The 27,055-nt window shown below is 50.5% G+C and overlaps 1 protein-coding gene across 1 annotated transcript in view; it reads left to right on the forward strand.

Annotated features, from left to right (window-relative positions):
• The window catches only part of SEC63 (SEC63 homolog, protein translocation regulator), a 1,285,673-nt gene that overhangs the window by 269,999 nt on the left and 988,619 nt on the right, over positions 1-27,055 (forward strand). The window contains exon 5 of the mRNA XM_069606555.1: positions 21,371-21,432. Within this exon, the coding sequence (XP_069462656.1) occupies positions 21,371-21,432 (62 nt within the window). The remainder of the gene's footprint in view (positions 1-21,370; positions 21,433-27,055) is intronic.

Below are 27,055 nucleotides of genomic sequence, written 5' to 3' on the forward strand. Positions count from 1 at the left end.
CACCAGAAATTGAAGGTAAGCTTGTCCCTGTAACCTAATTGTTAGTTTTAGTGTGAAAGGGGATACATTGTATTTCCCCAGCACTCCACATAAGGTGGAGTGTGGTGGTTGCACCAAACAAATTGTAAAAGGGATCCAAAGATCCTTTCTACCAATTGGAACTGTAGTTCTCGAAAGCTTAGTCAGAGAAAGTTAAAAGGGGAGCGCCTAGGGCAACCCAGCAACCACAGGCACAAAGTTGTTAAAGAGGATAACTTTAAAATATACTCTGGAGAGTCAAAAAATGACACCCATAAAAAGAGTAAAAGATTCTGTGAGTGTGGAAAAAGGTTCCCACTCTGAGGTTTGAAAGCAAAGTTCTGGGGTTGACCCAGGTCAGGAAGATTTACCATTTCTATGAAAATCTTACCTAACCGCTCCTAGAACAAAGAAATAAATGCCTAGCCCCGCCTTATTACGCCGCAAAGAAACCCACTAACCACCACCCCATCCATCGCATAGAGCATCGCACAGAGAAATGAACTACTCCATTCCAGATCGAAAACCTTCGCATTGACCAGAAGTCAACACTCTGCTACGTGCATCAGTTTACCGCCTACGTTTCACGCAAGCCTATTTGGGGCAACCAACCCCCCATACAGAACTAAGTAAAGCCTTAAAATGTAACTCCCTCCCAATCGCCAAACCTTTATCCATTAAGAAAAAACAATTAAATGCCCAACCCCGTGAAAACTACCACCATGGACAACGCAAAGACAGATACCACAACTTAATTTAGGGGAGCCCTTATTAATGCCAGATCTCTCCTGGCACACGCCCTGGACATTGCAGACCTTATCACTATTAACAACTTAAGATGTCCTTGCAGTCACAGAAACTTGGCTGCACCCAACAGCTGACCCTGTCCTGTCTATGGCCATTCCTGATGGGTACCCCATCCTCAGGAAAGACAGAACGGTCTCCAAAGGAGGCGGCATAGTGATCATTGCCAAAAATAACCTTAAACTGAGAGAAACTACCAGCCAAGCCTTCCCATCGGGAGAACTGATCTCAATCAACATATCCCTTTCTGCCACATCCACCATCAGTCTCCACCTTATCTTTAGACCCCCAGGCCCTGTGACATCGTTTGAGGAAGACCTAGCTTTACTCCCCACATCCAACACCAAACCTCTGTCAAAAATCTTAATTTTGGGTGATTTCAATTTAGGTCTCAATGACACATCAGACACCCAGGCTCTCGGTAACACCATTGAAGCACATAGTTTCATCCACTGAATCTCCAACCCCACGCATGATGGACGTATTTTGGACTGGCTAGCAGACCTCACCTGCCTCACCAACATAATAGCCAACAACCCATGCTTGTGGTCAGACAATAATGTCATACTATTCTTCATCAGCGTTGCAACCCAGCCTAACACTCATCCTCAACTCACCCCAGCGGCTCTCTCCAGAAATTATCGTAATATCACCCCAGACTACATACTCCCTATGTATCGGTAGTAACCGATAACTACCTACCTCAATACCACCACCGATCCCACTTCCATGGTGACACTCTACAACCAAACCCTCCAGGATGCCATTAACAAAGTAGCTCCTCTGGAAAACCCTAAAGCCAAGCCTATAGCCCACACAAGTTTGTGGTACATCGCCAGCCTGAAAGACCTACACATCCAAAAAGAGCGCTTGGCAGGGAAAAAAACACCTATCCACGTTAAACAGACTGCACTTCTCCAGCATGCGGTCTGGCATGGATTCACATGCTCATGAATATTCCCTGTCGTCAGGCTGGGAATCCTCAGTGAAGAAATAATCAGTTCCACTTCTGAACTGTCTTTCTCCTAACAACCAATCACTGGTCTCTGGGTCATACTACCCCCAAGCCAATGACTGCCCTCTACCTAAGCCCCTCCTCTGGCAGCCATCTCAGATTTTTACTGCACGTTCAAGTGTTGGGAGTCTTTGTGCTATAGCTTTTACTGCGTATTGCGTTTTTTTCAAAGTTTTCTCTATTTTATCAGATAATCGAGCGTCCAGCTCCACCGATTCATCATTTGATTAACGGGGACCCGTTTTCGGAAAATTCTATGCCCCCTCAAGGGCGATTTTTCGTCGGACTTCAATTCTTGGATGATTCCAGCAGATTCATGAGGACTACCCCGCGTGGACATGGCCAAAGATAAGGGAGACTCGACACCTCTGTTCAGGATCTGCCCAGTATGCAGACTTCAGAACATTTTCCTGGAGGATGGTCACTCCTGGTGCCTTTACTGCCTGCACTCGGACAAATCGCATGTGGAGGAGGCCTGTGCGTTCTGCAAGGACATGTCCTCCCGCCCCATGAAGCGCCGTCTCAAGCGGATCGCCGAGTGGCTAGAGACGAAGAGCCCGGCGGCAGGTGAGCCCCGGCAACATACTTCTCCCAAGAGGAAATCTGAGCAGTCTTCCAAGACCTTTTGAGGGCGCTCCGGCGATGGGGGCTCAACAGAAGGCATAGCACCGTGAGTCCACAGCGACCCGGAGCGCCGTTGGTACGGCTACGCGGCAGCCAGGCTGGGCGCAGCATCGCAGACTCCGTCAACCACGAGCCAACGCTCTGACTCAGTGAAGAAAAGGAAGTCTGAGCATCCGGGTAAGCTTCTGGAGAAGGCCCGATCGACTTTGACCGAGAAAGCCAAGGGGGAGCAAGGCGCTGACCCCTCCCCCACGGTAAAGGCCTGAGACGTGCCCAAGGACGTGAAGGTCCAGGTTCACCATGCGAAAACCTCTATTGAGGGAGTGGTGGCGTCCCTAGCGAAGGCCACGGATGCCGGTTTCCAGGAGACATCCACCACGACGAGAGTTTCCCCGCCCGGAGGGAATCGCCCTTTCTGCCCATTGAGAAGACTCCCGTGAAGATGATGCCGATCATCTCCCCGAGGCCGTCGCCCCTGGCCGAGTAGAAGAGGGGGGTGGGAGCAGTGGTCCCGCTGGCTCAGATCTCTTTCGTGAAGGAGCTTTCAAGACACCGAGACTGCCCGTGCCTTGGGCACACTCCAGCAGCGACAGCCGTCCTTTCGGGCTTCCGGAAGCAAGTCACAGGGTGCCTCCAAAGGATTCGGGGGGGGGGGCAGCTTTTCTTCGTACCGTCAAGCGGCCCTTTCTTCGTCCCAGGAAGCCTACAGGGGCTGCAGCAAGGCCGGAGGAAATAATCCGTCGCCAAGGGACCCAAGGTGATACGGCCTCTGGGAAACGGGACAGAACCGGCCGTGACGTCGGGCCCCCACACGAGCACCCCGGTGGGAGGCCGGCTGGCAAACCTCGTCGGCGTGTGGAAGTCCATCTCCACCGACCGTTAGGCGCTGGATTCCCTGGCCCACGGACACACCCTGGAGTCCCAGAAGTGTACCCGTTTTCCACCTGTGGCCAGGAAAGAAAACCACGTTCTGCAACTTCTTCTAGAGGTACGAGCGATGCTGAAAAAGGGCGCAATAGAACTCGTCCCGAAGAGGCTCCGGGGCTCGAGTATACTCGCGGTGCTTACTCGTCCGAAAGAAGACCGGCGGTTGGTAACCCATTCTAGACATCAAGTCCCAGAAGTTCCGGATGGTCACCCTTCAGCACGTGCTGGGATAGCTGGAGGAAGGAGATTTTCTGTCTTCGCTGAACTTGGAGGATGCTTATTTCCCCATCCACAAGGGGCATCGAAAGTTTCTGCGCTTTGTGGTCCAAGGACTGCACTATCGATTCAAGGCCCTTCCCTTTGGTATGAAGTCGGCTCCAAGGGTCTTCACCAAGTGCCTGGCAACAGTGGCGGCGCGGCTGCGCCTGCAGGGTGTCCACGTCTACCCCCTATCTGGACGATTGGCTCATCCGAGCGAAGTTAAGGGAACTCTGTCGAACACACAGCGAGGACCGTCCGCCCACTTACGGAACTGGGGTTCTCGATAAACTATGCAAAGTTCTACTTGGTGCCATCGCAGGACGCTCGGTTCCTGGGGTCCAGGCTCAACATGGTGGCGCGCCTGGCCTCACCGTCGGAGGACAGGATAAAAGCCATCCTGGGCAAGGTACAGCGGCTGTTGACCATGGAAGTTGCCAGGGCGAGGTCCATCAAGTCCCTGCTCGGTATGATGTCGTCATGCAGCTACCTCGTTCGGCTGTGCAGGCTGCGGATGTGGCCGCTGCAGGTGTTCCTCGACGCACGTTGGATACAAGTGTCTGGAAGCTTCGAGGACAAGATCGCCCTCAACGATACATTCCGTTGAGCGATTCGGTGGTGGGGTGTCTGCGCACATCTAGCGGTGGGCACAGACTTTCAGACTCCAGCCCATCAGGAGACTGTGACGACAGACGCCTCCCTGGAGGGATGGGGTGCGCACACCGGAGTTCTCCACGCAAGAGGCCTTTGGCTACCGGAGGAGAAGTTGTTGCACATCAATGTTCTGGAATTCCGGGCCGTGTTTTGGGCCCTCAGATAATTCCTCCCGTCCCTCAAGGGCAAGGTGGTGCAGGTCTTCACCGACAACACCACCACAATGTCCTACATTCGGAAGCAGAGGGGCACGAGATCCCCGGCCCTCTCCGGAAGTGCAGGATCTGTGGCACTGGGCCGTCACCCAGGGTATGTTCCTGGTAGCCTTTCATCTGGCAGGAGTGAAGAGCACTGATGCCGACTCGCTCAGCAGGGAGCTGCGCTCTTGCCACGAGTGGGAGCTGCGGCAGGATCAAGTGGATCTACTGTTTCGATAATGGGGCAACCCCCAGATCGACCTTTTTGCGACAGCGAGGAATTCAAAGTGCCGGAGGTTCGCCAGCAGGTTTCCCCAGCCGGGGAGCTTGGGGGATGCTTTCTCCTTCCCCTGGGGCGGCCTGGTACTCTATGCGTTTCCCTCGTCAGTCAACTCAATTGGTCCTGGTGCAGGGATGATCCTTGTCGCACCAGCGTAGCCGAGGCAGATATGATTCCCGGACCTTCTGGACATGTCAGCGTCCCCTCCAGTCAAGCTTCCGGCGGACGCAGATCTTCTCGCCAGGGAAGGAGGTGCGATTCTGCATCACGACCCCTGGTCGCTGAACCTGCAGGCCTGTCTCCTGCAGCACTAGAGTTTGCAGGGTATGAGATCCTGGCGGACTGCAGTACTGGCCAGGGCTTCTTCGTCTCTTAAGTGCTACGGACATAAATGGAAGATGTTCTCCGTCTGGTGCCGTGCACAGAAGATAAACCCTCTACGGTTTACAGCCCTTCAAGTGCTGCCGTACTTGCTTTAGCTGGCCAAGGCGGGGCTGGCGCACGCCTCTATCAAAATTCATCTGATGACTATCTCCCGTGATACCGGAGCTCCGGGGCAGCCGTCGCTGTGGTCTCATCGCCTGGTTAAGGAGTTCATGAAAGGACTTTTCTGCTCGTTCCCGCCGGTGAAGGCTCCGGCCCCGGTGTGGGAGCTCAATGTGATGCTGACTAGGCTCATGGGTCCTTCATTCGAGCCTCTGCATTCGGCACCTGTGAAATTCCTATCGTGGAAAACGGCGGTCATCACCTCCGCACGATGAGTGGGAGAGATCAGGCCCTCTCCTGTAAGCCTCCGTACTTGACATTCCACGAAACGAGGGTCGTGCTGAGGATGCACCCCTCCTTCGGACTTCCATCTCAACGAGCCCTTGGTGTTGCCTGTTTTGTTCCCTTCGTCGCCGGCTGAGAGGACTTTTGCACTCGCTGGATGTGGCTAGAGTGCTGAAGTTCTACATGGACCGCACATAAGAGATTTCGGAAGACATCACAGCTGTTTGTGAACTTTGGCCCTGTGAACCAAGGGAAGGCCCTCTCCAAGGCTTCCGTTTCCAGATGGCTCTCCGGCTGCATCACGCATTGTCATCGGTTGGCAAACCGACCGCTGCCTGGCCGTCCGAGTCCATTCGACCAGAGCGATCACTGCAACTACGGCATTCCTGTCTGGTGTGCACCTGCTGGACATCTGCAGGGCTGCTACGTGGAGGTCGACGCACATCTTCACCAGATTCTACTGCATCGACAGGGATTCCAGGGAGGCCAGAGTCGGCCAAGCAGTGCTGCGCAACCTCTTCGCTTGAAGGTGAGCCTGGTGAGGAGGTAAGAGCTGCTTAATGTTGAGCCTTGCCACCTCCCGTGGTTGTGCATTTGTGTACTGCTATGTATTCTTTAGTCATGAGCATGTGAATCCATGCCAGACCCCATGCTGGAGAAGGAACAAGTTACTTACCTTTAACTGTTGTTCTCCATCATGGGAATCACCTGGAGTCAGCAGCTACTGGTCGCGGGTCCTCGGGAGTGGTGCAGCCGTGGCGGGACCAGAGGCAGCTTGCGCGGCGGACAGTGGGAGCTCCTGAGGAGGCGCCGAAGCAATCGAGGCCGGCAGCGTGCAGAGCCTGGAGGCTCAGTGAAGAGCCGGGCTACCGAGTGTGACGTGCGAGCCCAACGGAACTCCAAAAGTGGGCTGCAGTCATAGACGGACGCGTGGAGTTTGCACCGCGGCTTGCCCATTCCCCCCCACCCCCTCCGAGGCAAAACGGTGCGGAGTGCCGGGAGGAGTTGCTGCGGCGTGGGGGGCTGTGGAGCACAAGTCGAAGGTGTCCAGCGGAGGAGGAGGTGCGGCGAGGCGCCGGACGGGTGTGCAGCTGAGCCTGTGGAAGTGCTGCGGGGACACTCCTGCCCCTCTGGACCAGGCGCTGCAGGCTTGGAGACCGCTGAAGCCGGGGCTTCCTCAGAGTCCCCACCAGGTACGCGGGAGCGTGAGAAGGAAACGGGAGTGAAGGTAGCCGAGGAGCGCAAGTCTCAGGAGTAAGTCGACGGAGGAAGAGGTGGCCTGGGGCGCCGGGGGGGCTGAGCTGCTGGAGGTGACGTGTGGGCGACCCCGGCCCCCAGGCCAGGCACCGCAGATCTGGGAGGCCCGCCGCGGCCCCAACAAGTAAGCAGAAGCGGTGAGGGAGAACCGGAGAGATGGGGTGGCTACGGGTGGTTGGAAGACTGCTAAGTCACCCCGGGCTGAAGGAAAGACTGCACACTTGGTACAGGGCCCTAGTGGCCCTCCGCGAGCCCTCCTCCCGGAGGGGAAGAGAACCCTTCAAGTTTGGGGTGGGCAAGGGGGCCGCCCCCCCACCAATTGAGGAGACCTGGAGAAGAGGGGTCGGGCGGGCCTGCCTGGGAAGGAAGCGGGGGCCGGAGCAGCCTAGTCAGCCCCCACTGAAGATTCAAGTGGGTCTTTCCCGGCAATGCTCAGAAGGGCAGGTATCCACGGTGAATTGCAGTGACTGCGCTCCCCGCTTCCTAGAGTCGAGAAACCTCACCCCTTCCAGGTACAGAGGGAGGTCTTCCATCCAGGACTGCCTTAAAGGCGCAAAATTCAGGGGAGTGCGCGACATGAGCACCAAGAGCAAAAATAAAGTGGGGATGGCGGCCCCGGCTCCAAGCGACACGGTAGGCACGCTTCCAGCAATTTGGCCAGCACAGTCTTCGCGGGAAGCCTGTCGGGAGGAGCCCGGGGAGGACTTAGACTAGGGAAGCTCAGAGGAACAGACAGCGATGTCCAGAAAGGAATTCCGGGGGGAGTTGCAAGCTTTACAATTAAATCTAGCAAAGACATTTCAGGAACAATTTCAATTGATGAGGGCTGACCTAAATGAAGCATTGGGAGAGATTAGACGAGAGCTGAGGCAATTGGGTAAAAGAACCGACACACTGGAAAAAGGTCTCCAAGAAGTAGAGGATGACACCATAGCTAACAGCGAGGCTATAGAGAGGATCGATGTGGCAACACGAAACTTAGAGGCTCAGATGGAAGATTTAGGAAACAGATTCCAAAGGATCAAAATTAGAGTGAAACGTCTACCGAGTCCGTGTCAGATAAGGACTTGAAAGCGGTCCTTCAGGGCATTTTTGCTGACATCTTAAGCGAAGGGTGCCCTGAGAAGGTTGAACTCGACCGGGTGCACAGAACGGGGTGGTTGCCCAAAGGCCAGATGGCGAGGCCTAGGGATGTACTGGCTGAGTTTACTAGATTTGCCCAGAAGGAGGCAGTTTTGCGTGCGGCTCCTCAGCGGGAGCCCATTACATTCAAAGGTCAGCAAATAGTGCTGTTTCAAGATTTGGCCAGTAGCACGCTTCTAAAAAGAAGACAAATGGGCCTGTTGCTAAAGGTTCTCGACGAGAAGGACATACGGTACAAATGGACTTTTCCCTTTGGCCTGATTTTTGAATGGGAGGGTGGCCAGAAGCGAGTTGCATCTCTACAGGAAGGGGCTGATCTCCTACACATGGACTTTGAGGAAATTCCTTCGAGCTCAGGGGCTCAGGGTGGGAAGGTCCGCCCTAGGCAGAAACCCTGGGGATGGACGACAGTAGGAGCGAGCAGGAAAAGAAGGGGGGTAACAAAAGCAAGAAGCAGCGAAAAGGAAACCAGGGCGAGGACAGGAACGGGTAATCGGTCGACTCCTGATTTCGAGAGTGGTAAAGGGGGTGGTGGGCCTCGAACAAGGGATTTGAGTAAACAGGTCTTCAGAGGAGCAACCATTTTGTGAACGGAAAGGGCAGTGATGCCCGAGTTTGGAGGGGTGAGTAGACGGGAAGGGGATGCCCTTTCAGGGAGGGGGGGTTAGGGGGGGAAATAGGGTTGTTGGGGGGAGTGGGTCAAGGGGTGGGCGGGGAAGAGTCATCCAGAGGAGGGAGGGGAGAGAGGACAGAAGCTTATGGCGTGGCCCAGGTCACAAATCATGACTCCTTAAGTGTTTAACGCATAATGTGAGAGGACTAAAATCCCCTCTAAAGAGGAAGAAGTTGGAGCTCTTCACAAGAAAAGAGAAACCCGATGTTATGGGGCTTCAAGAAACACACCTGTTGCACAAGGACCAGGGTAGACTGAATCTGCGTGGATTCGCTCAGATCTTCCATGCCTCAGGGCAGAGTAAAGCAAGGGGGGGGTCGCTCTAGCAATTAGGAACACTGACTTCGCTGCTGAAGCAGTTATGAGAGATAAGGAGGGGAGATACGTAGTGGTCAGGGGAAAATATCAGGATACCCCATATACCTTTGCGGTTATATATGGCCCCAATTCCAGACAGGAACAGTTCTTGCTGCAGGTTTTGAAAATACTGGAGGAGCATTCTAGGGGGCAGATTGTTTTGCTGGGTGATCTGAACATTGCTTGGGATAGGGAGAGGGACAGAAATGGTAAGCGAGTGAGCGGGGGGGGGGGAGCGGTAATGTCGGTTGAGTTGAAGGAGAGGATTGGGAGGTTGGGTCTGAAGGACGTGTGGAGAGAGTTGAAGGGGGAGGAGGAGGGCTACACATTCTTATCGGGAGTACTTGGATCAAAATCCAGAATAGACTATATATGGGTTTCGGTAGGACTGGTGGGAGGTATTCGTGAGGTGAATGTGGGTCTGACAGGGATAGCGGATCATAAGATAGTCTCTGCGGTTCTAGATCTGGGTGGAAGGGTGAGGGGAGTGTGGGGCTGGACATTTCCATGGGCAGTTCTGAGAGACCCTGCTGTTCGCAGCGACATAGAGGAGAGGATTGGGACCTTCTTCTCTTTTAATAGAAAGGAGGATACGGGAGAAGGGGTACGCTGGGATGCGTTTAAGACCACTATCAGGGGGGACTTAATTGCTGCAACTGCTCTCCGCGTGAAACAATTGAAGGCTTTAGAGGCTCAACTTGAATCTGAATCTGAAGTGGAAGCGGCTAGGCAGGCGGCGGGGATGACCCCTTCCCAGGTGGCTATGCGGGAATATAGGAAAGCAGTAGGCCAGCTGGAACTCCTGCGTACCAAAAAGGCTGAGGGGACTCTGCTAGCAGTAAGACAGAATTTCTATGCGAAGGCAAATAAAGCGGATACGCTATTGGCACGTCTCCTTAGGGGAAAAAGAGCGCAGAACGCTATAACTGCACTGAAAGTGGGCTCGGGGGGTAAGCGTCACCAAACGGGCAGAATTACAGGAGGCCATAGCGGGGTTATATGAGTCCCTATATGCGTCTCTATATGGTGATGTGCAGTACAGGTTCTTAGTCAGTACAATTAAGGGAAATTGATAGGGAGTCGAGAGTCGCCCTTAATCGAGAAATTACAGAAGAGGAAGTTCGAGGGGTGATTAGAGCCCTCCCAAAAAATAAGGCCCCGGGTCCGGACGGTTTTACCGCAGCCTTTTATAAGATGTTCATCACGCAGCTGGCCCCCCACCTGACCTCTGTTCAATTTGTTTCGGCAATTGGGTAGAATTGCCCCATCCATGGAGGAAGCGAAGGTGACCCTTGTTCTCAAACCAAATAAGGACCCAGAAGAGAGAGCGGCCTATCGACCTAAAGCCTTAACGTCGATGCCAAGATTTATACAAAAATCCTGGCTAATAGACTGGATACGATTCTCCCATCTCTGATCCACGCTGACCAGGTGGGCTTCGTCTGGGGTCGGCAAACGGCTGATAACATCAGGCGTGTGGCCCATTTAGTAGAAAAGGTCCAGCGAACAAACACTCCCGCGGTCTTGGTAGTGTTAGATGCAGAAAAAGCCTTTGACCGTTTGGAGTGGTCCTTCTTGTTCCGGGTAATGAAAAGATGGGCATTAGGGGGGAATTTCTGACCATGGTGCAGGCCAATTATCAAGCTCCCTCGATTAGAATAATCGTCAATGGGTTAGCCACTAGGCGGGTCAATCTCCAGAGGGGAACGAAACAAGGTTGCCCGCTATCCCCAATCCTCTCTGCGATATATTTGGAACCGTTGTTGCAAGCAATTAGGGAAGCGCCGAACATACGGGGTATCCCGTTTGGAGGGGACCAGCATAAGGTTGCAGCCTTTGCGGACGATATGCTGCTTATGCTGACGGCCCCCCGATCCTCGCTACAAGATAGCTTGTCATTGCTGGAACAGTTTGGGGAGGCCTCAGGATTAAATGTTAACACTACCAAATCGGAGGTCCTCAACTTGACGCTGAGGGGAATAGAACGGGACGAGCTAAAAGGGGGCACTCATCTCATGTGGAGTCCGGGGGGGATCAGATATCTAGGGGTAAGGATTACGGCGACTCTGTCAGGGTGGTATGCAGGGAATTTCCCCCCTCTTCTCAAAGCAATTAAACGGGATTTCCAAAGGTGGAGGAGTCTTAGGGTTTCATGGTTAGGGCGATTAGCAGCGGTAAAGATGGTAACACTCCCGCGACTTCTGTACTTATTCCAAGCAGTCCCTCAAACAAGTTTTTTTAAGGAGTTAGGGACCCTGACCAAATAATTTATATGGGAAGGGAAGAGACCTAGGGTGGGCAGTAACTTGATGATGGCTCCCAAGAGTGAAGGAGGCCTAGCACTCCCAAACGTTCGATGTTATTATGAGGCTACTCAGCTGTGCATTATTAGAGAGTGGTTGATGGGGGACGAAAACCAGCAAGATAAGCTCTGGGTGAAAATGGATAGGGCGGTTGCTCACTGTGCTTTATCAGAAGTGCTTTGGCTCCCCAAAGAGCATAGGACACGGCACCTTTTTGAAAGTACATTAACTAGACTCATGGCAGATACTTGGGATAGGCTGGTGGGCTCTAAGGTTATCACTTCGTATCCATCCCCTTTTACCGCCCTCTTTGGTAATGGGAACTTCACCCCAGGCCTGGAGAAAGGTGCTTTTGAGAAGTGGCGGGAGGGTGGCTGTGCGAAGTTATGTGATATGTTTCATGAGGGGGAAATATTGTCGTTTGATGAGGGCAAACATGAATTTCGCTATATAGGAGAGGGAAAGATTGAGATATGCACAGTTAAGGCATTGGGTGCTCCACCCGGGAGTCAGGAGGGCGGCAACTAGGGAACCGACACAGTTCGAAAAGTTCCTTCTAACCAATGATGGATCGAAAGGCCTTATCTGTAATATTTACAAGATTTTAAATACCTCTTCTTCGGATCCTCAGTGGGCGTACATGCTGGAATGGGAAAAGGTTTTAGGGAGAGTCATCGGTAGGACGGAGTGGGAAAGATTGTGGAGACGGATACCTAAATTGGCTAGGGTGACGCAGCTTCAGGAGGCATGTTATAAGATTTTATTTGGCTGGCATTATACCCCTGCCAGGCTGCATAGGATGTTCCCCACAGTATCGGGTAGTTGCTGGAGGGGGGTGCGATATGGCAGGCATAGCAGAGCATTTCGAAGGGATTGTGTCCTCCGACGTATTCCTTATCTTAGATATCTCTTTCCAGCTTTGCTGGCCTCGGAAATTTTTTCTCTCTAGAGGGCGCTGCGCGTCGACGTCCGGCGAGTCGATGTCCCTCGACAATCGACGTCATCCTGCCTATCAAAGCCGCGCGCAGCGTCCGTTGCTCAGTTCCGTTTTTCCGCGCTTACTCAGTGCCTCGGAATATCGTTGCTCAGTTTCGTAGATATATTATTCCATTTTCCTCGAGATATTCGATCCATACTCGATGGCTTCCTCGTCTGAACCGACGACTCCTCGGTCCGGCTTTAAAAAATGCCGAGACTGTGGAAAAAAGATGTCGATAACGGACCCTCACAGGGTCTGTCTGTGGTGTTTGGGAGCTGAACACCATTGTTCGGAGTGTGAGGACTGTATGTCCATGACAGCTAAAGCCCTGAAGGAGCGTAGGGGGAAGCTGGAAAAAGGTAAGACTTCTAAAGCTTCTTCTTCCTCGACGAAGTCGAGACATTCGTCTCCTCGTCACCATTCACGCTCCAGGTCTCGAAGCGGGTCCCATCATTCTTCGAGATCGAAGCACTCAAAAAGGAGACGCCGAAGATCCCCTTCTTCGTCCTCCTCTTCCTCTGTTTCACCAAGAATCCCTTGCCCCACGAAGCATAGTTCCCGGGCTGAATGGGAGGAATTCCGAAAAAATATGATGAGCGTCTTCGAGAAAGCGGCCTCGACCCCCTCGAAGACTGCCGAGAGCGATGCTCTGGTCGAAAGACCCGAAGGTCCAAAACCCCGCGAGTCGCAGCACCCGGCGAAGGAAGCTTCTCGAGCGTGTCACGAACCCTCGAGTAAAGCAAAGACCTCGAATCCTTCTTCGAAGGTTCCGTCGACGCTGCCGACGAAGGTTCCGTCGACGCAGAGTTCGGTGTCTTCGACGCCGTTGTCGAAGGGACCTTCGACACACGGGTCTGTTGACTCGACGCCATCCTCGACACCGGCGTCGACGCCAAGGAAAGTCACGGTTGCGGCGCACCCAGTGGCTATTCCCAGGTCTTCGATGTCGTCGAGATTGTCGATATCCTCGAACAGAAGTCTATCGAAGACCTCAAGGCCTCCACCTTTGTTTTCGACCCCACTTTCGAAGCCTTCGACGACATCGACGTTTTCGAGGCCGATTATGACAAGTTTCGCACCCTCTACCTTGGAGATGGGTTTCACACCCTTTGTGAGCTCAGACCAATTGAGAACAATGTCTTCAATTATGGAAGAGGGAGAACTGTCTGATCAAGAAGAGCCATTTGAGTTGCAGGGATCTGCAACTCCAGTTCAAGAGGAGTTATCCTCAGAGGAACGCAGATTAAAGGAACTCCATGATTCCTTACATGAGTCAAGTGGTTTAGACACTTCCCCTGAGGTGGAGTTCGCTAGGCCAGACCCGGGGGAGCTTCTGAAACCCCTTATAGAGCCTTAATGGCCAGGATTACAGAATTTATGGGGTGGTCAACACCTTCACTGGCTTTCCAACAGGATGACCTCACGGATATTCTTGATAAAGGTCCATAGGAGGATCCTGTAGTACCTTTTCATAAAGCTCTTCAAAGAAAAATAACGAACTGGGAAACCCCAGATGTCGTCCCGGCAGTAAATAAAAAACTGTCTGCTAAATACAGGTTATCTTCTGCAGACCCAGAGTTTTTGTCCAAACACCCATCCCCAGAAAGTCTGGTGGTACAGGCAGCATCTTCTACTGACATCAAGACTGCTTATCCTACCGTCCCACAGGACAGAGACGATAAGAAATACGATGCTATGGCTAAGAAAGTCTTTTCGGCATGTAGCATGGCGTTAAAATCTATTAATGCTACTTGCACCCTTGCTAGATTTAACCATACACTTTGGGAGTGTGCTTCTACAGCGGCTGACTGCATCCCGGAGGGAGAAGAAAGGGAGGCGTTCCTAAATATCATAAGGGACGGTAAAGACGCTATGTGCGAAGCCCTCCAGACGGGCATTGATTCGGCTGACAGTATCAGCAGAGCAATGGCGGCAAGTACAACAACCAGGAGATTTGCTTGGTTGAGAAAGTCTGGTTTTGCCCCAGATGTGCAAGCCAGGCTCTTGAATATGCCATTCGATGGCTCTTCTTTGTTTGGGAAAAAGGCGGATGACAGTTTAGAAAAACTGCAAACATCAAAGGCAGCAGCAAAATCCCTAGGCGCTGCAATCCGTCAGACACCTTTTCGTCCCACAGGAACCTCTGCGAGAGGCAAGTCTTTTCGCTTCTACTCCGCATTCGGAAGAGGTAGAGGACAAAGAAGAACTACCCGAGGTGGACGGGGTAGATATTCAAAAGCCGCAGCAACAGCAGGTGCCTCTTTACCATCTGCATCAGCCACCCCAAAACCACTCTGAGGACTTCCCTCACAAGACACCTGTAGGAGGCAGGTTAACTCAACATCTGGCGGAATGCCAGGCTATCACGTCAGATGCTTGGGCATTGGAGACAGTTGCACAAGGTTACTGCCTGCCTCTCCTATGCATACCTCAGAGTCATCCACCGGGGATCAGCTCTCAAAAAGCTCCAGATCCGCTCCTCTTGCAGGAAATTTTAGACCTGATAGAGAAAGGTGCCATAGAACCGGTACCTGTTGCGGAGAGGAACAAGGGCTGGTACTCCCCTTACTTTCTCATACCAAAGAAAGACGGAGGACTGAGACCCATCTTGGACTTGCGGGAATTGAACAAATTCCTCCGGAAAGACAAATTCAAGATGGTAACTCTCTCTCAGATCCTTCAGTTCAAGGACTGGTTGGTATCTATGGACCTTCAGGACGCTTATTTCCATGTGCCAATCCATCCCAAACACAGGAAATACCTGAGGTTCGCAATTGGCAACTCTCATTATCAATTTTGAGTTCTGCCATTTGGGCTGACCTACGCCCCGAGGGTCTTCACCAAGTTAATGACGGTAGTGGCTGCAAGTCTCTACCCCTACCTGGACGATTGGTTGATCAGAGCTGTATCTTTGGAACAAGCTCAGATCCAGCTAGATTGTTTGCCACTCCCTTCATACTGGGCTTCTCCCTCATACTGGGCTTCTCCCTCAATTTAAAGAAGTCACAAATGATACCATCGCAGAGACTCCGGTTCATCGGAGCGATCCTGGACACTTCCCTGGGAAAAGCCTCGCCACCAGAGGTGAGGGCTCAAGATATTCTACAGATGGTCACCAAGTTTCAAAATGCCCAACGTCTCCCAGCCTTCGACTTTTTGAGGTTGCTAGGCCTCATGGCATCCTGCATTTTCCTTGTGCCAGAGGCTCGCCTGAGAATGAGATCTCTCCAGTGGGCACTGAGAACTCAGTGGTCACAATTCTCAGGGAGAATGACAGATCTTCTTCAGGTTCCCGACAGGGTGGCTCGAGACCCTCAGTGGTGGGCCTGTCAGGAGAAAATTCTGAAAGGAGAGCAGTTTTGGCAACCTTGGCCGGAGATAACAGTAGTCGCGGATGCCTCTTACGGGGTGGGGAGCCCACGCCAACGACTTGACGGTCATTGGTCTCCATCGGAGTCCAGACTACATATCAACCTGTTAGAGCTGAGAGCCATCAGACTTGCGCTGAAGGCTTTTCTGCCATCTGTACAAGGAAGGAATGTCCGGATAATGACGGACAACACAGTGGCCATGCATTACCTCAACAAAAGAGGAGGCGTAGGATCACTACCACTGTGCAGAGAGGCGATGCAGCTCTGGTTTTGGGCAATCCCAGAAGGAATCTCTCTATCGGCAGTTCACCTAGCCGGAGAGAAGAACTTGACAGCGGACGCTCTGAGCAGGCAGAGCACAGTTTCCCACGAGTGGGAACTAGCTCAGGAAGTCCTTCAAGAGATCTTCGCCCTTTGGGGAACCCCTCAGGTGGATCTGTTCGCCACCAGTGTCAACAGGAAGTGCGATCTGTTCTGCTCAAGGGAATTTCCCCCGAGACGAGCTCTGGGAGACGCGTTCATAGTGGACTGGGAGTTTCCACTCCTGTACGCGTTTCCACCAGTCCCTGTCATTCCTCAAATGATCAGGAGGTTGAGAAGATTCCGGAAAACCATGATCCTAATTGCCCCGGATTGGGCCAGGAGAACGTGGTACCCGGACCTTCTAGACTTGTCCATCTGCCCTCCAATTCGATTTCCACTCGGAGAGAATCTCCTCTCACAGAAGGGAGGTCAGGTTCTCCATCCAGACATCAAAACCCTCAACCTTCACGCTTGGCTTCTGAAAGGCTGAGGTACAAGGATTGGGACCTCCCTGATGACGTTATGGAGGTGTTGCTTTCGGCAAGAAGGCCAGCAACAAAATCTTTATACCGGTGCCGTTGGAACAGATTTTGCAGCTGGTGTAGAGAAGAGAATATCGACCCCTTTTCATGTGGTACACCAACGGTGTTATCCTTTCTACTCTACTTGGCAAATTCAGGCCTTCAAGTTGGCACTATCAAGGGCTATCTCGCAGCGCTGTCCATCTTTAAGCGCACTGCGGAAGAACCATCCTATTTCAAGTTACCCTTGGTAATACAGTTTCTAAAGGGGTTAACTAACGTTTATCCCCCAAGACCATTCCAGGTTCCCCTATGGGATTTAAATTTAGTCCTAACTTTACTGATGGGCACACCTTTCGAACCACTCCACTCTTGTTCGTTAAGGTTTCTTACCCTTAAGACTGTTTTATTAGTAGCACTTACATCTGCTAGAAGGGTGAGCGAGTTACAAGCTCTTTCTTGTAAACCCCCTCATACAATCTTTCACAAAGACAAAGTTGTTCTGCAAGTGAAGCCTAATTTCCTCCCAAAAGTGGTTTCTGAATTTCATATCACACGGAAGATTACCCTTCCATCTTTCTATCATCCTCCCCACCCGAGGAAAGAGGGAGAGGTTACACAGGCTGGACCCAAGAAGGGCTTTAAGTTTTTACATTAGTAGACTGGCTAGGATAAGACAAGCAGACCAGCTGTTTGTAGGCTACGCAGGTCACAAGCTGGGGCTACCGATAACTAAGCAGACCATTTCCAGATGGATTATTTTAGCCATTTTGGAATGTTATAAACTGGCAGGAAAAGAGCCCCCTCAAAATCTTAGGGCTCATTCGACAAGAGGTATCGCAGCTTCATCGGCCCTCAAAAGAGGAGTGCCGGTTCGAGACATATGTGCGGCTGCCACATGGTCGTCCGTCCATACCTTTACACGGTTTTACAACTTGGATTCCTCCTCCAGTCAGGAAACTAGGTTTGGAAGGGCAGTATTGCACTCTATTCATCAATAAGAGGAAGCATGAAGTCAGTACTCCCACCTCCAATAACAGAATACTGCTATGGGAGCCTATCTAAGATAAGGAATACGTCGTAGGACACAATCCCTTTGAAGAACAAGTTACTTCTTACCTTGTAACGTTCTTTCGATGGGATGTTCCTCCGACGTATTCCTCATCGACCCTCCCATCCATCCCCGCAGTACTACTTCCCTTGTTGTTGCAGCTTACGCTCCTTCAGGGTGATTATTCTAGTCCAGAAGGAATTATTGTGGGCTACAAAACGGAACTGAGCAACGGACGCTGCGCGCTGCCTATATAGGCAGGATGACGTCGGCGTCGATACGGCGGCTGTCGAGGGACATCGACTCGGCGGACGTCGACGCGCAGCGCCCTCTAGAGAGAAAAAATTTCCGAGGCCAGCAAAGCTGGAAAGGGATATCTAATATAAGGAATACGTCGGAGGAACATCCCATCGAAAGAACGTTACAAGGTAAGAAGTAACTTGTTCATCTGGTGGAAGTGCCCCAAGATTGCACCCTTCTGGGAGGAGGTACAAAGGGAGCAGAACCAGGCTTTTGATCAGGTGGATGTACAAACCCCAATGCAGATTCTTTTGGGCATTCGAGAAACTCCCGAAATGGGGAAAAGTAGAGGTAGGGAGAAAGCGAAAGTGATCCTGACGCTTGCAGCAATGTTCTTGATAGCGCAAAGATGGAAGGGCCATGAGATCCCCCAGATTCAGGACTGGTTACGGAAAATTTGGGAAATAGCCATGGAGTGGGCAACTTACGCCATGGAGGACTGTTAGGGAGAATTCTCTGTAAAGGCTAATTTCCCAAACCTAGTGAGTCCCCCAGCAGCTTTGCTGGATTTTTGGGGTTTATTTTTTTCTCCTGCTAAGAGCGAGACTCTTTTTACTCCCACTCTTAGACATGATTTGAGGTGTTCCTTTGTCTTTCCATGTGTTTTATGGGGTATGGGGTCTTTTACTCAATAGGGTTTCATGTGTTTTTGATGTGGGTTACACAGCACCCTCCGTGCCGTAACCCAGGGGGTGTTGTAGCGACCCCCCAACATAGACTCCATACCCTGGGACTGACTACTGTCTCCCAGGGCATGTAAAGTCACCATTGGCTTTACTAGTCCCAAATTATGAACAGAAACCAGTACAAACCATCATATTGTGGACGTACTGGTCGGGCAATTCGATTGCCCCAGGGTCTGTTGTTCGAGGGGGCACGTCTCCGTCCCCCCTGATCGAGTTTTGGCTGGTGGCAGTGGATACTACTTCTTATATTCGACCACGAATATATATGGGATTTTCCCATTGTTCGAGGCTACCAACTTTAATTATTTAATTCCTATAGCCTCGAACATACCGCCGGTTTATTTAATATTAATTCACCGGTTGGTATTTTTTGCCAGAACTCGATTCTAAAATGGCATTTGTGTTCTCTTCTGTGACTCCAACCCAAGTCGAGCCCTTTGTTCCACTTTTTGGCGGGCTTCTCCACAGAAGCCTCCAAAAGTGGTGCCACTCTGTCTGGGTACCACAGGGGGTGTGGGAGGGGGTTTATGCACCCTGGACTGAGTTGCCTTGGCAACTCAAGTCACACTCTTGTGTGATTGGCCCAAGTGGTGAGCCTCACCACTTAGCATGTTTGTTTGACAGCTAGGCTGAATGAATGGGGGTTTGCTGCATAAAAGCGGGGCTTTGGGGACTGGAACTTCAGAAGTCGCCACAGGACCTAAGAATCCGAGGAGGGAGAAGCTGAGCCGACCTGCAACAACGACACCACTGGTGGAGCCCTGCTGAACCGTCTCACCACTTTTCCCGACGACAGAGGAGATCTCCAGTCCGGAGAGTCTTCTTCCTTTGACTGGTGGGGATAACCAGTTTTGCCTTCTTTTCACCCTCCTGGAGCATCTTGTGGCCGCCTTGCCCGTGCCAAGCACCCCAGCAACCGGAATACCACGGTTTACCACTACTGCGAAGAGAAGGGTAGTACCTTTTTAACCGAACAACTCTGCGGCTGGTTTCTTCCCTGGCAGTGCAACGACCTTCATCTTTCCTCCATGGCGAGACCTCCCCTTCCTCTGGACGAAACACCAACTTGCACCCGCTGCCAGGAACAACTGCCCCCGCTGGAGCCTCCTTCACACTTAAGGTACTGTGTCCCGCCTGGCTTCCCTTGCGACAGATCGTTCGGGGTGACAGTAAAGCCTCGACTTTCTAACCTGGGCTGGCCTGGGACAACCTAGCTAACTTTTCCTGACTTTAATTTCATTCTTTGTGTGCGAACTATCTACAAGACTCTTTGGGCATAACCCCACTGTGTGAACCTGGACCCCTTCTGCTTGCTCTCTCCAAGAGTGGGCCTTGTAATTGACTTCCTTGCTCTCCAGTAGAACTCTGCCTATTCTGCCTTACTGTGGTTCTTTTAAAAGTATTGAAATTTGTGTGCTTCCATAATTCGGCCTTGTTCCTTTCCTTTTTAATAACTTATTAGAGTGCCATTTTATGTTAAGCGCTCACCTCTGTCTGAAAATAAGTGGCGTTTCTCAATAAGACTAATAAGTAGTGAGGGTTGTGTATATATATATATATATAGTAGTGACTGTGTGCTGAATTTACTTTTCTCTTTGTGCTAGTGTAATTTACAAGTGTGTGTCTTTAAATAAATAATTATATACTTTTACACCAAAGCTCTGTTCAGTGTTTGCTTGTGCTACTGCATCCCTGTACCTATTGTGTATACTCTACATGCTGCCTAACTCTTCTTGAGGGAAGTCTGACTGCTCAGCCACAGCTACCAAGTGAATCTGTGTGGTACAGACTGCTACCAAGTGGGTTTACTGCCAAACACCTGTAGTCGTAAATCTTTTGCAGTGGTCCCTAAGGGAACTGCACAGGTTTCTGCCTAACAAGGACAAAGGGCAAAACTTTGCTGTGGAATGGGGGGAGGTGATGGCCTTTCTTAAAAATGACTACAGAGTGATGTGGTGCCCACAGCGCTTGAGACTACTTGAGCTCCAATAAGGTGGAAGAACTGGCTTGAAGAAAGAAGATTTAGGTCTGGATGGCTCCTTATAAGGGGTGGGAGGGAGGTGCGGAGGGGTGGTGGGGAGGGGAGGTGGGGAGGGGAGGGGTGGGAAGGAATGTTTTACTTCTTTGCTTTTGTCTTGTTGCAAAATTCAATAAAGAGTTTACAATAACCATCACTTCTGCTGAAAGGGTGGGCTAGATACAGCAGTTGTGCCTGCATGAGCAATTCATGGTCTTTCACAGGAACAAGGTGGTCATTGGGAGCCATCCCAAGTTCCTCCCTGAAGTAGTTTCTGAATTACACCATCTTTCCACATTAATTGAACTTTCAAATATAATGGATCCCCCATACATTTAATGTTAGATGTACTCTTATTCTCTAGAAAAAGAAATAAATCCAAGTATGTCAAAACAATGGCCGTTAATGATCGCCTGATGGATAGTGTCCTGTGTTTCGCTCAGTTACCAGACAAACGCACGTCGCCCTGGCATATCTTGGGCTCGAACCATAAGAGGAAAAGCAGCTACGTATGTTCTCTGAAATATGTCTCGCTGACATTTGTAAGGCAGCAATGTAAAATCCTGGATTTATAGCAATACCTATGTAAATTTATGTGTTCAATGTTTGTGATGCCACCAATAGCCAGAGGAATTCATTATTGCAGATACCCGTGATGAACTAGGATTACAATTGGTTAATTTTTCCATCGAAATGCATTTGCATGCGGAGTTTACGCACTTGGAGTTTGTTTCACAAATTTTCTGTTGATGGGTGTTTTTTTTTTTGTTTTCTTTACTATTAAAACCTACTAGGACTGTTTTAATTTCTAAATGATTTCCAGTTTGTTTGTACTTAAAATGTTTTACTTTTATTTTTAAGTTTAACTGATGAAGAATCTCGAAGAAATTGGGAGGAATATGGCAACCCAGATGGGCCACAAGGTATATTTGAACTGTGATGTTACTGCAACAGTGCATGGAGAACTCGTATGATCACGTCTTGACTTGTCCTTAATGTTTTTGAATTTAGAAAGTGTGCACAGAGGTTCACAGTGGCCCAGAAAGCTATAAAATGAACAGTCAATTAACCAGGGAAAATATTTTAATGCAGAGGACAAGCTGTGAAATAGCTGTTGAGCATTTCCTGCTTGTTGCATTTGAGCAAAATCTGACAGATTGTTTGCAGCTATTTGGAATGTATCCATTACGGGGATCAGAAGTGTATGAACTTGGGCGCTGTTGTGCGCTGACAAAAATGGCCGCCTAAACTTGGAGCTCCGCGCTGCACAGTATCCTGCCAGCCAAATACTGCGTACTGAAGGACTGTAAACCTGAGGCAATACTGCCTGACACTGGTGGAACACCACTGCTATTATCCACCCAAACGAGCAGGCGCACCAAGCCCCAGAAAGCAGAGATCAGCTATACCGGACCGCCCTCTGTGCTGCATACGAGAGGATGAGCGCACACCAGGAAGGGAAAATCAAGACTGGGCGTTGGAGGCGGTGCTGTGTGTTGCTCCGTAGAGCACACAAGGAGGGAAGTCAGAGGAAAGACCCGCACAAAAGGCACACCTCTCCGGGGGATCCCTGGGTCGCGCACAGAGCCTTGCCTGACTCTCCTACTGCCTTTTTTGTTTTTCGGCCACAGGCGGAGGCGGCACCCCGGGTGGACTGAGGAGGATCTGGGCAGGTATGTGATGCAATCACTTGCCGTCAGACCCCGTAGAGCAGAAAGACTGGCACTAGCGTGCCCCAGCATCTTGGCTAAGCGGTAGACATTGGTGGCGTTGGACAGCCCCAGTAGGAACTGAAACCCTGCAGTGAACATACGGGCCAGTGCCCAAGTGTAGGGGAGAATTCGCAAAAAATTTGCTAATTCCCTTCTACCTTAGAGACCCCCAACTCTTTTGCTGCACTTAAGGTCTTTTTATCTCTCATGTAATTTTAATGTGATTTATTCTGTGTTTCTTTTGACTTTGGAGTCTGCCAAACTCCATAGGCATCATCTTTACATTGTCACACTGCACATTCAGTGCAGTGGCCCAGGGAAGTCTTAGATTTCTCAAAGGTTTAGATACCTTCTCTTGGAGAAACTACTGTTTCCAAGAGCATTGAAGTGAAGTTGACTTTACTTACATTTTGTAACTTTCTAGACCCAGCACACACTATCTTACAATAGGGTGCTTGAGGGGATACTTAGTATTACCTTTGTCTAGTTTCTCATGTAAAGTTTTTGTTACTCTTTCTACAATTAATGGCTGGTGGCAGTGGTTTACTTTTTACTACCATTGTGGGTTTTTACTGCAAGCTGTGTTCACAGCTTCAGTAAAGACACCATGGGTGCCCATTTCGTCAAAATGGCCCCGGTCTTCTTTTTTCACCATTTGTTGTTCGAAAGGTCCTTCTTGAGACTTACTCTGCATGCCAAACCAGGTTTGATCCCTTTGTTCGTTTTGTCATTGGCTGGATTCATGAGTGAAGCCCGCATCTGGCTCCGGAATGTCTAGCAGGGGCAGGAAGTGGCAGAGTTGCCCGAAACTCCCTGTGCTTAATCCCCTTGGTTACAGGAATGCACCAAAAGGTGATTGGCCGGCTGGCAAGGTTTTTTATCTTGGAAGGGGGAGTCGACCACTGGACGAAGGAATCTGAAGAGGAACTCGAAAGAGATGCCTGCTGCAACTCCTGGACCGTTGGTTTGACAGGTGAAGCCCTGCTGCTGTGCTGAAGCTCCGAATTCACCTTGACTAGAGAAGCCCTACAAGGACGACTACTCCCTTTTGAGTTGGTGGGACCAATCAACTCAAAAGTAAGCCGTCTGGACATCCTCTGTGAGCTGGCTGTCTTTCCACTGCTGCTGGAACCGAAGTGCCAGGGAGAGGAACACCAGATTGTGTATGTTGCTTTTAAGTCGGAACCAATCGCTTGGAAGATCCTCCAGACTTCCCTGATGCAGGAACTGACCAAGCCTGAGCCACCTCAACACAGTGCTGGACCCCAAATGCGATGAAAGTCTGAAGTGGTATCCGAGAAGCGCAGTGTTGCTATTTGCTGTCTGACGCGAGGAGCTGAAACACTAAAGGACCGCTGATTTGAAGTTTGCCCATTGCTGCCGCTGACCTTCCCATTGCAGAGCAGGAATCCCCAGACGTCCTCCCTCTTGCCCCCACGACTGAGGCTCAGGAACTGGATCTGCAGAGCTGTACAGAAACATAAGCCAGCTGGAACCATTTCTTTTAACCAGAGGTACTATAAAGTCTAAGAGAACTTACCTCTTGTTGTGTAGCCTTACTTGCTCTCAGTTGAGACTTGTCTTTGTTACCTTGCAGAGTTGCCATAGCTTTAGCTTTGCCCCTCACAAGCCTTTGTGCAATTAACATTGGCTGTCCTGGCTCCCCCAGTGACTCCTCTTACCTCAGACTCTGTGCTTTATCTTTTCCCCAGGAAAGGGTTAATTTACTGAACATTGGAAGGTTTCAAAACTACTTACCTGTTTATGAATTATTTGTGAACCTTTGTTTTAATCCTCTATTCCATCTTTTACAGCAAACTCAGTATTGCTCTAAATGTACCAGTGATGAATCAATGTCCAGTGTCCTAGCTATTTAAGTCACCTGAGGGTGTAGGAAGTGTCTTGTGTGCCATTCCCAATGGGTATCATCTGATTTAGAGAAACTGAGCGTATTTTGAAGTGTATTTTAATTGTTAAATATATTGCTCCCTTCTGAAGAAGGCTTGTACAACTGTGTGAAATACATTAATAATAGTTTTATCAAGAAACCTGTAGTGTAAGTGTTTATTTGAATTCCTGTATTGTGAAACTCTGTATCACAACATTACTGCTCACATTGGCCCCTCTTGAGATGAGCCTGGCTGCTCAGCCACATTACCAAACTGTGTAGTTCAGACTTCTACCAAAGGTTGGGTCCCTATTGCCAGGGGGTCAAGGTTATTGTAGTGCACCCAAAGGGTACTGCATACAATCTTGCCTAACACCAAGCAAGCGCTGGGGACGGGAAACCCCTCACTCCAAGGCAGACACTGCACACAAGGGTCTGGAAACGGGGCTAAACATTGAATGGGGCGTACGCTATGGCAGAAGAGGGGCCACAATCGCAAGATTTAAACAGCACAACAACTTGCATAATAACACAGCGCAAAAAAACCCAACAGCCCTCCATATTCCTAAAACTGACCCATGGATGCCCAACAGTAGGCAAAAAGGTGCCCATGGATGTATTTGCTAACATGCCACAGACTGAGGAGGATGCCGCCTGCTCCCAGGACCCCCCACGAAAACACTGGCACACAACAAGGATATGGACCCTTACATGATGGCAATGCAGGCTGGATTTGCCATCATGTAAACACTAAACTGGACGACCTAGGCACAAGTATATCCTCACTAAGATCAGACCTACAGAAAGAAAGCGGCCGGATTACAGCAGCGGAGAATCAAGTGGTGTTAGGGAGAATTCGCATAAATGTGCTAATTCCCATCACCTTAGAGGCCCCCAGCAACTTTGCCGGATTTTGAAGACTTGATTTTTTTTACCTGGAGAGTGTGAGCCTTTTTCCCACTCTCTCATGTATTTTGATGTGTTTTACTTTTGTGTTCTTTGATTATGGAGTTTTAAGATAACTCCATAGGCAACTTTTCTTGTGTTACACAGCACCCTCAGTGCAGTGACCCAGGGATGTCTTTTTAGACTTCCCAAAGATTTAAATACCTTCTCTAAGATGAACAACTGTTTGCCAGAGAATGTAAGGTTACATTGACTTCACTAGTCTTTTTAAATTCCTAGACCCAGCACACACTATCTTCTTATAGAGTGCTGGAGGCGTTACCTAGTATCCCCTGTGTCTAGAAGCTCATGTAGCAGTCAAATGCTACCCTTTTCTATCGAAATGGCTGGTGGCAGTGATTTTACAACGAACGACCATGATTTTTCCCGACCGCGACCACCGGTAGCTAAAAATTGCGGGAGCCACATTTTCCATGACGGCACCTTAAGCCCCTTTGTTTGAACAGTTCCCGGTCTTCTTTTTTCGCTATTTCTTCTTGGAAAGGTCCTTCTAGAGTTTCTCTGCGCGCCAAACTAGGTTTGGTCCCTTTGTTTCTATGCCTTTGGCGGGCTTCAGGACTGAAGACCGCCTCTGGCGTCAAAGTGGCTGGGGTGGCCAGGAAGTGAGGGAGGTGTCTGAAACTCCCTGTGCTTAGTCTCCTAGGAGACTCAAATGCACTCTGGCATGATTGGATGGCTGACTGTCTGGCAAGGACAGCCACCCTGCTGGGTGAGTGGCAGCTAGGCTGGAATGAAAGGGAGAAAACTGTTTAAAAGGCGAGTCTCTTGGACTGGAAAGCAGGGTCGACCACTGGAACGAAAGAACCGAAGACTAGCTGGAAGAGGACGGCTGCTGCAACTCCTGCACCGTTGGTTTGCCTGGTGAAGCCATGCTGCAGGTCCAAATTGCCATATTCATCTCGACAGAGCAGCCCTTTCAAGGATGACTTCTTCCTTTGAGTTGGTGGGACCAATCAACTCGTAAGCCACTTGGATACCATTCTCGGAGCTGGTTAGGATTAACCAGTGGGAAGGACACCAGCTTGTGTGCTTGATGACAGCTACTCGAACTGAAGTGACTCCATTTTGTCCGCGTTCTTCGACGATCCTGTGCAGTGCAGGAGTCCCCCGGCGTCCTCCCTCTTGTCCCCATGACTTAGGCTCAGGAACAGCGAGATCTGCAGGAACCAACGTCTTCTGCTGCATCTTGTTCTTCATATTAAGGTACTGTGCGAACCCAATTAGAGAGAACTTGCCTCTCGCAGTGAAAGTTCGTGGAACTTTCCCAACTTGCAGGCTAATCAGCTTGTGACCCAACATATGATTCCTTTTCGTATAAACTACTTCTGAGAACATTGGCAAAGACTTTACCGTTGACTACAAGAACTGCTGTTTTCGAGGGGATTGTGTCCTCTGACGTATTCCACATCTATGACGGGTAATGTCTACAGCTGTGCTGGTTCGGAAATTTTTTGGCAGAGGGCGTCTTCCATCGATTCGTTGTCCCTCGAGGGTCCACGTCACCGGATGTTATATAGGACGCACGGCGCCCATAGCCTCAGTTCCTTTTTTTTCCGCAAACGTGTTTGCTTCGGAATCTCAGCACGCTCGATTCTTCTCTTCGAAAGCAATGTCTTCGTCTTCTACTACCCCGAAGTCGGGCTTTAAAAAGTGTTGGGACTGCGGGTCGAAGATGTCCATCACGGACCCGCACAATATCTGTCTCTGCTGCCTCAGCGAAAGCCACGCCACGGACTACTGCGAGGATTGCCAGTCCCTGACGTCGAAGGCCTTGCAGGAATGTAAGAAGAAATTGAAGGTAGGTAAGGTGTCTGAGCCCCATAAATCGAAATCCGCTGGGCTTTCAACCGATGACTCGAGGGGCGACTCTCCGCATCAGTGAAAATCCAGGGGGGGTCTCGGTCTAGGAGCGATTTCCGCCATTCCTCTGCCTCATCGAAGCATTGTAGGAAGCGCCGTCACCGGTCGCCTACCTCGTCG

This window comes from Ambystoma mexicanum, chromosome 4p (assembly GCF_040938575.1).
Source record: "Ambystoma mexicanum isolate Mex_15411 chromosome 4p, UKY_AmexF1_1, whole genome shotgun sequence".
Taxonomy (NCBI): domain Eukaryota; kingdom Metazoa; phylum Chordata; class Amphibia; order Caudata; family Ambystomatidae; genus Ambystoma; species Ambystoma mexicanum.